General features: G+C 43.8%; 1 protein-coding gene across 18 annotated transcripts in view; it reads left to right on the top strand.

Moving 5' to 3' along the window:
• TNRC6C (trinucleotide repeat containing adaptor 6C) overlaps positions 1–14,455 on the top strand; it is a 148,910-nt gene that overhangs the window by 65,645 nt on the left and 68,810 nt on the right. For 17 of the 18 annotated variants that reach the window (XM_055388798.2, XM_055388800.2, XM_055388801.2 and 14 more), the window contains one exon: positions 8,758–9,084. The exons of the other annotated variant lie outside the window; for it this stretch is intronic. In XM_055388798.2, the coding sequence (XP_055244773.1) occupies positions 8,758–9,084 (327 nt within the window). The remainder of the gene's footprint in view (positions 1–8,757; positions 9,085–14,455) is intronic. 18 annotated transcript variants of the gene reach the window in all.

The following is a 14,455-nucleotide window of genomic DNA, read 5'->3' as shown; positions in this document are numbered from 1 at the left end:
TCCCATATTTGTGTGGAACATTTGATACAACTGATGTTCTAGTATTGATACTTTTTTTTTTTTTTTAGGACAGAGTCTTGCTCTGTTGCCCAGGCTGGAGTGCAATGGTGCGATCTCAGCTCACTGCAGCCTCTGCCTCCCAGGTTCAAGCAACTCTCCTGCCTCAGCCTCCCGAGTAGCTGGGATTACAGGTGTGCGCCATGACGCCCAGCTAATTTTTGTATTTTTAGTAGAGACGGGGTTTCACCATGTTAGCCAGCGTGGTCTCAAACTCCTGACAGGTGATCCACCCACCGCAGCCTCCCAAAGTGCTGGGATTACAGGCATGAGTCACCGCGCCCGGCCAATACATTATTATTAACTAAATGCCACAGTTTACATTAGGGTTCACTCTTTGTGTTATATATCTATGGGTTTTGACATGCACAATATTGTGTATCTGTCATTGCAGTTTCCCTGCCCTAAAAATCCCCCGTGCTCCGCATAGTCATCCCCCACTCCACTGGCAACCGCTGATCTTTTCACCATCCCTGTAGTTTTGCCTTCTCCAAAATGTCACATAGTTGGAATCATACAGTATCTACATACTGTGGATTTTCTACATACTGTACTTTTCTGATTGGCTTCTTTCACTTAACAGTATGCATTTATAGTTCCTCTATGTTTTCATGACTTGATAACTAATTTTTTTATTTTTTTATTTTATTTATTTATTTTTTTATTTTCAACAATTTAATTTGAAATGATCTTTCAAATATTTCCCAGAAGATAAAATCATGATACTCAGGCAAATATAAGAAAAACATGTGCCAAGGATTTCATTTCATTTTTTTAAAGAGTATATAACAAATACTCATAGGAAGCCTCACCTGGACCAGGGATTTTATTTAATTTATGAATTTTTTTTATTAATTAATTAATTTATTTATTTATTTTTTATTTTTTATTGATCATTCTTGGGTGTTTCTCGCAGAGGGGGATTTGGCAGGGCTACAGGACAATAGTGGAGGGAAGGTCAGCAGATAAACAAGTGAACAAAGTTCTCTGGTTTTCCTAGGCAGAGGACCCTGCGGCCTTCCGCAGTGTTTGTGTCCCTGGGTACTTGAGATTAGGGAGTGGTGATGGCTCTTAACGAGCATGCTGCCTTCAAGCATCTGTTTAACAAAGCACATCTTGCACCCCCCTTAATCCATTCAACCCTGAGTGGATACAGCACATGTTTCAGAGAGCACAGGGTTGGGGGTAGGGTCACAGATCAACAGGATCCCAAGGCAGAAGAATTTTTTCTTAGTACAGAACAAAATGAAAAGTCTCCCATGTCTACCTCTTTCTACACAGACACGGCAACCATCCGATTTCTCAATCTTTTCCCCACCTTTCCCCCCTTTCCATTCCACAAAACCGCCATTGTCATCATGGCCCGTTCTCAATGAGCTGTTGGGTACACCTCCCAGACGGGGTGGTGGCCGGGCAGAGGGGCTCCTCACCTCCCAGTAGGGGCGGCCGGGCAGAGGCGCCCCTCACCTCCGGGATGGGGCGGCTGGCCAGGTGGGGGGCTGAACCCCCACCTCCCTCCCGGACGGGGCGGCTGGCCGGGCAGAGGGGCTCCTCACTTCCCAGTAGGGGCGGCCGGGCAGAGGCGCCCCTCACCTCTCGGACCGGGTGGCCGGCCAGGCGGGGGGCTAACCCCCCCACCTCCCTCCCGGACGGGGCGGCTGGCCAGGCGGGGGGCTGACCCCCCCACCTCCCTCCCGGACGGGGCGGCTGGCCGGGCGGGGGGCTGACCCCCCCACCTCCCTCCCGGACGAGGTGGCTGCCGGGCGGAGACGCTCATCAATTCCCAGACGGGGTGGCTGCTGGGCGGAGGGGCTCCTCACTTCTCAGATGGGGCGGTTGCCAGGCAGAGGGTCTCCTCACTTCTCAGACGGGGCGGCCGGGCAGAGACGCTCCTCACTTTCCGGACTGGGCAGCCAGGCAGAGGGGCTCCTCACATCCCGGACGATGGGCGGCCAGGCGGAGACGCTCCTCACTTCCCAGACGGGGCGGCAGCCGGGCAGAGGCTGCAATCTCGGCACTTTGGGAGGCCAAGGCAGGCGGCTGGGAGGTGGTCGTAGCTGGCCGAGATCACGCCACTGCACTCCAGCCTGGGCACCATTGAGCACCGAGTGAACGAGACTCCGTCTGCAATCCCGGCACCTCGGGAGGCCGAGGCTGGCCGATCACTCGCGGTTAGGAGCTGGAGACCAGCCCGGCCAACACAGCGAAACCCCGTCTCCACCAAAAAAACACGAAAACCAGTCAGGCGTGGCGGCGCGCGCCTGCAATCACAGGCACTGGGCAGGCTGAGGCAGGAGGATCAGGCAGGGAGGCTGCAGCGAGCTGAGATGGCAGCAGTACCGTCCAGCTTCGGTTCGGCATCAGAGGGAGACCGTGGAAAGCGGGAGAGGGAGACCGTGGGGAGAGGGAGAGGGAGAGGGAGACCGTGGGGAGAGGGAGAGGGAGACCGTGGGGAGAGGGAGAGGGAGACCGTGGGGAGAGGGAGAGGGAGACCGTGGGGAGAGGGAGAGGGAGACCGTGGGGAGAGGGAGAGGGAGAGGGAGACCGTGGGGAGAGGGAGAGGGAGAGGGCGATAACTAATTTTTTTAAATCACGTAATGTTCCATTGTCTGAATGCACCAGTTTATCCATTCATGTACTGAAAAACATCTTGGTTGCTTCCAGTTTTTGACAATTATGAATAAAGCTGCTATAAACATTTGTGTGCAGGTTTTTGTATGAACGTAAAGTTTTCAACTCATTTGGGTAAATACCTATTAGCTTTTCTGTTATTATAATTAGCGGAAGGTCATTATCAGGAAAATGTATATATATTTATATTTAAGAATCAACTTCAACTTGTAACAAATAGGTTCTGCACCTTTCTTTAAAAGATATAATGGATGTTCATTCCGTATAAAGGTAAAGAACTTTAAAATCTAAAGTAATTACAAAAAAGTATTTCATGTCTATATCAAGGCCAGGGAAATAGGAGCAGAGACAGGCTGGACATAGGGAAGAGGAAATCGGTGGACTCTGGAATGCTAGCCATCACAGAATTAAAACTGCATGTCATGTTCTCTGGGCTTCACTTCAACCATAGGCTTTCAGAATTAGAAGGAGCCTTAGAGTGTCAGCTAGTCTAAACCTTTCATTTCCAGATGAGAAAACTGAGGTCTAGGGATATAAAAATTACTTGATCCAGATCATATATATTATTAGTGGAAGTGAATCCAAGTTTTTGAAGTCTCTAGCCTTAGTATTTTTTTATTTCATCAACTAATTTCTTTACATGATGTTGCTGTCTCTGCATTTTTTAAACTTTATATGTTTGAGAAAAACAATCACTCCTTCAACATTTATTTAGCACTCACTGTTGTCAGGCACTATGCTGCCATAATTTACAGCCTGGAGAAGAAGACAGTCATTTTAAAAAATAACATACACAATGCTGAGTGCTGTGCCAAATACCGGGTACTGTGGATGTTCAGTCAGAAGCACCTAGACTGGCTTAGGTGAGTCACAGGAGGTTTGGAGAGGAGGTGACATTTAGTCTGATATTTAAAGAATAGCTGGGAATTACCATGTTTTTTGACTCTGACATTATCAATTGCATTATGCACTATTTTATGTACTGCTAAGAAAAAAATTGCCAGTTAAACTAATATATTCATTGTCAGTTATAATGTGCATCCCAGTTTCAGAAATGTTGAAATATTTGGAAATGTGCCCTAGAATTGATGAAATGTGGTGGTTAGATGAAGAAGCAAGCAGCTCACAGGGGAGTTTAGCACTTGCTGAACCTCAAAGCTAAGTCTGGGGAACTGGGAGTCTTACTGCTCAGGACCACGTGGACCTTGCAGAGAGTTTGGATTTTATTCTGAGAGCGTTACAAGACCTCAGAGTTTTAAACCAGGGAGGAGATCTGCATTTCAGAAGGATCACACTGGCTGCAGTATAGATGGTGGATTAGAAAGAGTCTTACAGTACTCCAGCTAAGAGATGAGGGTGCCCAGGTTCCAATGGTGACAGTTGGAATGAAAATAGATGGGTGAAATTGAGGGATATTTGAGGGTAGAGGGCATTTAGGAGCTATTAATAGAAATGACAAGGTTTGGTGATTGATTAGATGTAGGAGAGATTGAAATACTCAGAAGGGCGAGGCAAGAAAGCTGATGAGTATGTGGGACGTGTTGATTTTGAAGTGTATCAAGTATTAAAGAGTGGACAACAAAGCCATAAAAGAAAAGGAAACCTGCCAAGGGGGATGGGAAATAGTAGCACAGAGAAGAAGGCAGGAGTGGCCATCACTGATAGAGACAACTGGAGGGGTCTTTTGGTCTAAAGACTGAGGGGTCAGCAGATAACATGGCCTTGGATTTCAGCAGCAAGAAAGAAATTATGGCCTTGGGTAGTCAGTTTCCATGACGGTTTGGCAGGAGGAGAGGAGAGAGTGGGAGGAGCTGGAGGAGAATGTGGAGTCCAGGAGAGGTGATTGTTGCCATTTGTGAAGAGATTAAATATTTGAACATGTTCAAGTGATGATGAGAAGGAGCTAATTACAGTAGCCAGACAGTCCCTGGGCCCGTTAGAGGTTGGAAATGCAATTTCTTTCACTCTGCACACAAACACAGCAACCCTCTTCTTTTTTATATTCAGTTCCATCATATTGAAACTCTGGCTAGAAAAAAAACAGAGAAATACTTGCAAAGCAAGGATCTGATCCAAGACCCAATCTTGTGTTTTGGGCCTTCATGTCTACTTTGGAGAGAGTTGTGAGTTGAAGACCCAGGACACGCAAAGTCCCTAAGATAGGATCCAGAGGTTTGGAGGGTGCCCCCTTGCATTGCCTCTCTGACCCCATTGATTGTGAGACATATCGGTATTGCACATACCATTAAGAAAGGAAAATATGCTGCTTGTGCACTGACATGTCATCATAAGACACATCCCAATGTAAGTGATGGTAACCTGTGAAGGGATGTGCGTCTTTGGGTTGATGGAATACAGTATTAGCCTTAGATAGGAATAACAGATGTGGGACAAAGAACAGGGTGACACTCATATATCTGTAGTGACAGAAACTTGGAGGTTGTTTTTTTTTTTTTTTTTTTTTGAGACGGAGTCTCGCCCAGGCTGGAGTGCAGTGGCGCGATCTCCGCTCATTGCAAGCTCCGCCTCCCGGGTTCACGCCATTCTCCTGCCTCAGCCTCCCAAGTAGCTGGGACTGCAGGCGCCCACCACCATGCCCGGCTAATTTTTTTTTGTATTTTTAGTAGAGACAGGGTTTCACCGTGTTAGTCAGGATGGTCTCGATCTGACCTTGTGATCTGCCCGCCTCGGCCTCCCAAAGTGCTGGGATTACAGGCGTGAGCCATCGCCCCCCGCTGAAACTTGGAGTTTTTACTTGATGGCTTTTATTTCTTCTGCAGAGTAGTCAAGTTCATTTTCTGGGGATGGGGAGAAGTGGGAACAAGGAGGTAAAGGCATTAGGAGCTCAGGAGTGGAAGATCTCTAAATGAATTGTTGACACCACTGGAACAAGGCAGACCCAGGAAGTTGCAGAATTGACAGGAAGCAGTGAGGGCGTTCTGAGGCCAGGACCATGCATTCGTAGCGGTACCAAACTGCATGTCACATGATTTTATTGAGAGATACTTAGCAACCTGAGTCAGGAAGTAGGGAGAGTAGACAGTGGGTTCATCCAGGACTAAGGACTTGCCAGGCACTAGTGACAGATAGACAGTGAGGCAAAGACCTGGAGGATACTGGCAGTGTGGACAATGTAGCGTTCACATGGTAGATGGCCAAGTCCATGTTGAGAGACAAAAACTGCAGGTAGACTGGAGCTGACAGTATAAAGGGAAACAGTACCGTATCATGAACCACCCCCCAATGTTGACTTAAAATATGTTTTAATGTTTCTTCTACATAAAAGGTATGTACAGAACTAGGTATAAACTCATTTTGTACATAGCTGTTTCTCAGCTGTCAAACCAGTGATGTTTACAAATTGAGTAGAAAACCAAAAGTGTTTTCAAATAACAAAATAGATGTAATGTCCTGGATAATGATGTTTTGTGTACAAGATGAGGTGGGACTGACTATTGAGGCGCCGACTCTTGCACTTTACATGTCGGCGTGCAGAGTTACTACTCGAATCACTGTTTGCATTCGGCATGCTAATTAGTAAACCCTATTATTAGGTTATCACCCAACTCTTCTCCTCCTTTTTTAAAATTTAAATTACTGTGAGATCTTTGTTTATGCAACTTACTCTAATATGATTTTAGACCTTCACTTAATGCAAATTCATTATTCGCACAGTAGGCCCAACTGCATTCTTTCCCAGTAAATCTGGCAGAGTGTGGCAGTGCTACAGACGCCAAACCACAGTTGCTGACACTACAATTCAGTAGTACGATCACACCTTGCTTGACAGAGAGATACGTTCTGAAAAATGCACCGTTAGGCTGTTTTGTCATTGTGCAAACCCAGATGGTACAGGTTGCTACTCACCTACGCCATGTGATAGAACCTTTTGCTCCTAGGCTGCAAGCCTCTACAGCATGTTACTATACTGAATATTTAGGCAGTTGCAACACAATGGTAAGTATTTATGTTATCTAAACATAGGAAAGGGACAAGAAAAATACGCTATAAAGAATTTTTAAAAGGTACACCTGTATAGGGCACTTAACTATGAATGGAGCTTGCAGGACTGGAAGTTACTCTGAGGAGTCAGTGAGTGGTGAGTGAATGTGAAGGCCTAGGACATGACTATACACTTAGACCACACTAAACTTAAAAAAATTTTTTTTTCAGTAATAAAGCTTTTTAATTTTTTTAAGAGTTTTCACTCTTTCATAACACTTAGCTTAAAAGACACATTGCACAGCTGTACAAAAAAATACTTTTCTTTCTTTATATCCTTATTCTGTAAGCTCTTTTCTGTGTTTAATTTTTTTTTTAACTTTTAAACTTATTAAAAACCTAGACACATACACACGCACACACAAGCCAAGGCGTACACGAGGTCAGGATCATCAGTATCACTATCTTCCACCTCCACATCTTGTCCCACTAGAAGATAACATGCGTGGAGGTTTCATCTCCTGTGATAACAATGACTTCTGGATATCTCCTGAAGGACCTGCCTTAGGCTGTTTTACAGTTAACTGTTGTTTTTGGCTTTTTTTTTTTATGTAGAAGCAATACACTCTAAAATAATGATAAAAAGCATAGTAAATATATAAACCAGTAATATAGTTATTATGAACCATTATGTACTACTGTACATAATTACTACTGTACATAATGTATGTGCTAGACTTTTTTTTTTTTTTGAGACAGAGTCTCGCTCTGTCACCCAGGCTGGAGTGCAGTGGCACAGTCTCGGCTCACTGCAACCTCCACCTCCCAGGTTCAAGCAATTCTCCTGCCTCAGCCTCCTGAATAGCTGGGATTACCCGTACCTGCCACCATACCTGGCGTGTGTGTGTGTGTGTGTGTGTGTGTGTGTGTGTGTGTGTGTGTGTGTAGTAGAGACAGCGTTTCACCATTTTGGCCAGGCTGGTCTCGAACTCTTGACCTCAGGTGATCCGCCCACCATGGCCTCCCTAGACTTTTTATGTGACTGGCAGGATGGCAGGTTTGTTACCACCAGCATCATCACCACAAACACATGAGTAATGTGTTGTGACATTGCAATGGCTGTGTCACCAGACGATAGGAATTTTTCAATTCCATTATAATCTTACGGAACCACTGTCACATATGAGTCAGTTGTCGACTAAAACGTCATTATTTAGCTTTAATTATTCAGATAACCCAGAGTGCACCAATGTATGTTTTATACATTATCATCAGAATTAAAACAAAAATACATATAAATTCATGGACACCTAAAAATTCCTTCGTTTTATAAATATTGAACAAGAGCAGTGGTTCTCATAGAGAGGTGCTGGAACCAGCAGCATCAACATTGTCCCAGTAATTGTTAGAAATGCAAATTCCGGCCGGGCATGGTGGCTCACACCTGTAATCCCAGCATTTTAGGAGGCTGAGGCGAGCGGATCACTTGAGGTCAGGAGTTGGAGACCAGCCTGGCCAACATGGTGAAACCCCATCTCTACTAAAAATATAAAAAGTATCTGGGCTTGGTGGCCTGCGCCTGTAATCCCAGCTACTCTGGAGGCTGAGGCAGGAAGATCACTTGAATCTGGGAGGTGGAGGTTGCAGTGAGCTAAGATGGTGCCATACTGCCCTCCAGCCTGGGTGACAGAGTGAGACACTGTCTCACACTAAAAAAAAAAAAAGAAGAAAGAAAGAAAGAAATGCATATTCCCAGTTTCTCCTTGCTTTTTGACACTGAATCAAAGTCTGGAGGTTGGCACCAGGTATCTGGGCTCTGATAAGCCCTCTAGGTGGTTGTGATGCAAACCAAGGCTGAGAACTGCTGCTCCAGTCTTAATGTATCACCTTGATTTTACAGATGAGGAAACCAAGGCCCAGGAATAGCTGGCTCAGACTCTCAAGATTAGTTTGTGTGTAGCAAAACTAGGTCTCAAACTTGGAACTCTAGACTTTAGTCCAGTTCTGTTTCCAAAGCACTACATTGTCATTTTTTCTCAGTTTTTGGTTATGGTTTCCTTGGTTTGGGTTGGGTTTTAAAGGGGTCTAGCTAAAGTTTTGGGTTCTTTTGCCTTTCATTCATTTTAGTGCCAGAACCTACTAAGACCTGTTCAAGCCAGCCCCAACCTGCCGGTACCAGTACCAGTACTTCCACCAGCACTATCTCAAGCAGCAACAATGGCAAACGTGCATCTGCCAGTGGCCAGCAGCCAGCTGCATCCCGTTACCTGCCTCGTGAGGTGCCTCCACGCTTCCGCCAGCAAGAACAGAAGCAGCTATTAAAGAGAGGCCAGCCATTGCCTACGGGGACTCTAACCAGTGTGAGCCCAACCCAGGGTGCTGGGCCTGCAGGGGTAAGCCCACCTCCCCTACCTGGAGCCGGAACACAGCATCATCCCAGTAAGCTCCAACCAGGTAAAAACCACATAGGATGAGACATTGTTTTGATCTGAAAACTTTGCTATTTTCAACTTTGCTGCTGAGCAATAGAAATAGACATATTTTGGTCCATATTCACTACATACACAGAGACAGACAAATTCATTTCATTTTAAGTGGGTTTTAAAATTTAATTGTGTTTTCCCTCTATTTATTTACATTATTGGTCATGAGTTTGCAGATGGCATGAGCTACTTCAGCTGAGCTTATTTTTCATCAGAAACTAAAGGTCTGTACATTGGTCCATACGAACCCATCAAGGCAGATACTTTAGAACCCAGAAGTGAAAACTTTTCAGTAAAACCCTTTTCTCTCTATTTCCTAGTCTGCCTTAAGAGTGCACACAAGCATTTTTTGCAGGGAGGTACAGATCCTTCCACTAGGCGTTTCTAACTGTAACTTAGTCATACACATTGAGCCAAGCCTATCTGATACCTCCTCATCCTAAGCCCTGCTTCTTGTTGCTTCCTTGCCTGTAACTAGTTGTTAGCTTTCTTTTGGCTCCTAAGAAAAATCACCACTTGTTTATTTGCTTTCCAGCTGCCAAAATGCAGATGTCTCTCATTTCCTGTCAGCTTCTTTTCCAATCTCCTTGACTTGATGGATTTGTACTTTTGAAAAATTCATGTACTGTAGTTTTAAGGAATTTTTGGAAGAGAACAAAGTATTTGTGGTCAACTGCCATGTTCTCTGTTAGATTCTTCAATTTTTTGGTTTCAAGTAACAACTAATAATTGGTGCTGTTTCTAGAATGGAAACTTATCTGCTCATAGTTATGAAATTAAGGTCTGTAATTAGATGTGCAAGGAGGCTTCTTAGATTGGAATTTAAAAGAAACATGGCACAAGTCATATTCTTGTTTTCTTTCATGTGCTGCTTTTTAATATGGGTAATAATTCTAGCATGACCTTGAAGTATTTATGGCAATGTTTTTCAAAACTGTGACTTTGTAGTATAGTCAGAACTAATATTTTTAGACAACTTTACCAAGTCTCTTCAAATAGTCTTGGCTTTCGTCTGCTAACCACTTGGTAGAGGGGATGTAGGTCAATGATTGTCACCAAAAAGCAAGGCAGAAAAGATAAAATATATTCACTGACCAAGAATATAGTCTCATCTATTTAGTTGCCAGCAGTTTACAATCAAACATGCTACTTTCCCAATATGGTCCTTGGGAAAATCTTAACAGAGACAAGGATTTTATAGTTAGACCTAAATAGCTTGCTGTTTTAATTTAAGGGTCTTCTTTTGAAAAACTGAGTAAGAAATGTGACAGCCCTGCCTGTTCTGGTTGTATCTGGTTGTGATGTGATTGCTTGACAGTATTGTATCAGTTTTCTCATCAAATGCTGCTGGTGCAGAATGTTACTGGTATCTTCTTAGATAAGTAGAAAATAAGCAATTAAGTCAATAAAATCTTGCTATGATAATATTCCTTCATTAAATATTTATCTCTGTAAATATAACATTATCCAAGAAAATACTCCTAGTTCATAGTCCTTCTAAAATATATATTGTAGGCTGGGCACAGTGGCTCACGCCTGTAATCCCAGCACTTTGGGAAGCCAAGGCAGGCGGATCACCTGAGGTCGAGAGTTCGAGACCAGCCTGACCAATATGGAGAAACCCAGTCTGTACTAAAAATACAAAATTAGCTGGGCATGTTGGCACATGCCTGTAATCCCAAGCTACTCGGGAGGCTGAGGCAGGAGAATCGCTTGAACCTGGGACGTGGAGGTTGTGGTGAGCCGAGATCACACCATTGCACTCCAGCCTGGGCGACAAGAGCGAAACTCCGTTTCAAAAAAAAAAAGTGTGTGAGTATATATATAAATATACATATAAACACACACACACATATTGAAGAATGTAAATCATTTTATGGATTGAAAACATCTCAAAAAATTGATCAATCTATGTAGTGAGCATAAAATAAGAAATTCATTCTTGACTCCCAAACAAAAATCTTCATTTTATACCAATTTCATCTCTTCTTCAGTAGTCTCTGGTATCACAGCCAGATGCATCTTTCTAACTCACCACCCTTCACTGACGAGGGGTCCCCTCACAAACCTGCCCTGGTCACCTAGTTACTAATGCACAAACTCTCCGTTTTTCTGTCTGGCTGTGAAGGCCCTTCATAGCCGAGTCTCCCCAACATTTTCCCCGCCTACTCTCCATGGCCTACTTTTTTCTTTTCTTTTGAGACTGAGTTTCTCTCTTGTTGCCCAGGCTGAAATGCGATGGCACAGTTTTGGCTCACCGCAACCTCTGCCTCCCAGGTTCAAGTGATTCTCCTGCCTGCCTCAGCCTCCTGAGTAGCTGGGATTACAGGCGACCACCACCATGCCTGACTAATTTTGTATTTTTAGTAGAGAAGGCATTTCACCATGTTGGTCAGGATGGTCTCAAACTCCTGACCTCAGGTGATCCGCCTGCCTCAGCCTCCCAAAGTGCTGTGATTCCAGGCGTGAGCCACCGCCCCCCAGCCTCCATGGCCTACTTTCTATTATGATTGGGATTGCTTTCTGACTGTCTCACAAGTGTGCCATGCTCACTGTCAAGTCCCTCCCATGCACACATGCTTAACTGCCCCCCCAACCCCCGCTTTACTTCCAGTTCATTGTCCCCCCGCACCCGTGAGGCTTCCCCAAGCAGCTCTGTCTCCATTCTCTTCTCACAGGTGTAATATGCCCAGTTTGTAACATACACCTTTGCACTTACTGTATACTGTATATCCTATATTTTTTGCTGATTAGGTCATAAGAGTCTTGCCTTTAAACTAAGTTGGAAATATCCTATAAAGAAAATGTTTGAGGTCGGGCACGGTGGCTGACGCCTGTAATCCCAGCACTTTGAAGCCCTGGGCGGGTGAATTGCTTGAGCTCAGGAGTTCGAGGCCAGCCTGGGTGACACAGCAAAACCCCGTTTCTACAAAAATTAGCCAGACATGGTGGCATGTGCCTGTGGTCCTAGCTACTCAAGAGGCTGAGGTGGGACAATCGCTTGAGTCTGGGAGGTGGAGGATGCAGTGAGCCAAGATCGAGTCACTGCATTCCAGCCTGGGCAACAGGAAAAAATAAATAAATAACGTCTCTGAGCTTTCTATGACTAAGCAGAGTGGGAAAATCTCTGAACCATAGGTGAGGACTTGGAAACTAGAACTTGTTATGCCACCAACTAGTCCTTCCATTTCTCATCTAAAATGAGAGGTTTGAACCTCTCATGATCTCTAAGGTCCTTTCCCTTAAATTTCTGACTCAGACACTATTCCAATGACTTTGTTTGATTTTGTCAGTGGAAGGACTTTCAGGAACACTGTCCCATGTTGTTATGGTGTTGGCACAGGGATTGTAGGTGAGCGTCAGCAAGCATGGAGGCAGTATGGCAAAGTGGTCAAGAGACAGGCCCAATCCACTTTCCAGACCCACCACCTCCTGTGTGACCTTGACCAAATCACCTTCACTCCCTGCACTTTTGACTCATCTTTGAAATGAAGAGATTCCTAATTTTGAAGATGAGCTATTTATTTCATATGCAGCACAAGGTCTTGCTTATAGTAGGTGTTGAGTAATGCAGGTGATAGTTGTTAGTGTGAGACTGGTGAGACTTTGAAATATACAACAAATATGTACCCGTCTTTGAAACACCATTGTGAAGCAGAGTGTTCACAAATCCCAGCTACCTGACAGGCTGAGGGAGAAGGATCGCTTGAGCCCAGGAATTCAAGACCAGCATGGACAACACAGCAAGACCTGTTTCAAAAAAATACTCAAAATTTTTGACTGACTAAATTCTAAAACAGTGCAGTAAAGCTTTCTCATCACTCTGTGATTTGTGTATATTTTGAAGTTTCACTTGTCCTTCCTAGAGTTCTCTTTTTCATATTATAGTTGTTTAATGAATTCACATCCAGGTGAAATTCTATTGGTGTATTCCTGAGGAGTAACCAGATTTCTGGTTGCAGTGAAAGTATTTTTAGATACAGTTTGAAATAAAAGCTCTTACAACTTTCTTAAAAGTAATACATAGATTTTCATTGTACTTTAATCTGTCACTTTAATGTGGAAGTGACTCCTATGGTCACTTCTACATTAAAACAAAAAAATAGAGTTTTATTCATGATTACATTTCTCTAACTTGTAAGGTTCAATTAAAAAGAAGTCAAATGCTGGGTCAGTAGAACTAAGATTGAATTAACCAAGCAGGGGGCAGCTGGGGAGGCATCCTTAGGAATTTAACAGCACATCATTTCTGATAAGCAAAGTGAAACTCGGAGTTCTTTCAGCTTAGCACATGAATTTCTGTGTTTTTCCCAGGTGTATTACTGTGTAAACTCTTTGTGCCCTCCCCCCAGGTTTTAGTGTGCTTAGCGAAAACTAAAGAAAGTGAAGTATTCGTGGAAGGAATTGATGGAGTTTGAGTCACCTTTGTCATAGTTTTAAAAAGTTGCACAGTGGAGATTTGTGGGCATCCTTGTTTCCCCATAACTGAGTATTTGACCAGTTGCCTGCTGCTTTCCCATGGAAGTAAGTGTTCTAGTCCTGTACTGTGCTAATGGAAAACTTACGTGTCCATTCCAGTAAACAGAGAGGATTTACGGATAAAATTAAACAATAGAGGAGCAGAAATGGGAAAGTTTTTAAAGAGTTAAAAATGGAATTTGTAGCGTTTTTAGCTGTGTAAGAATAGATAAAATTTATATTTATATACTGTTACAGTACAAGGCAACTGGCGAAATTAGAAAAGAGACTTACATAGGCCGGGCGCGTTGGCTCACACCTGTAATCCCAGCAGTTTGAGAGGCCGAGGCAGATGGATCACCTGAGGTCAGGAGTTTAAGACCAGCCTGGCCAACATAGCGAAACCCCATCTCTACTAAAAATACAAAAATTAGCTGGGTGTGATGGTAGGCGCCTGTAACCCCAGCTATTCGGGAGGCTGAGGCAGGAGAATCACTTGAATCCGGGGGGCAGAGGTTGCAGTGAGCTGAGATCACACCACTGCACTCCAGCCTGGGTGACAGAGCAAGATTCCATTAAAAAAAAAAGAAAGAAAGAAAGAATGAAAAGAGACTTAGTCTGACAGTTATTTATTTCATTATTCTTTTTCTTTATATAGAATATGCTTCCTAACGGGATGTAAATAGCAGATTAATCTGACTCTTAAAACATTTTGTCATAATTCACCTTTTGATTTATATTAATCTGCAAGCTTGTTTCTATAGAAAATTGCAGCCACACATTTTGCCATTTCTTAGACAAACTAGTGTACTGGCTTCACACTTTTTCACTCTTTTTCCTTTTCTTCCTATATGAGAATGTTCAGGCAGCAGTGCCACACTCGG

Source organism: Gorilla gorilla, chromosome 4, assembly GCF_029281585.2.
Source record: "Gorilla gorilla gorilla isolate KB3781 chromosome 4, NHGRI_mGorGor1-v2.1_pri, whole genome shotgun sequence".
Classification (NCBI taxonomy): domain Eukaryota; kingdom Metazoa; phylum Chordata; class Mammalia; order Primates; family Hominidae; genus Gorilla; species Gorilla gorilla.
The sequence above is the reverse complement of the archived record's forward strand: the minus strand, read 5'-3'. Positions and strand labels throughout refer to the sequence as shown.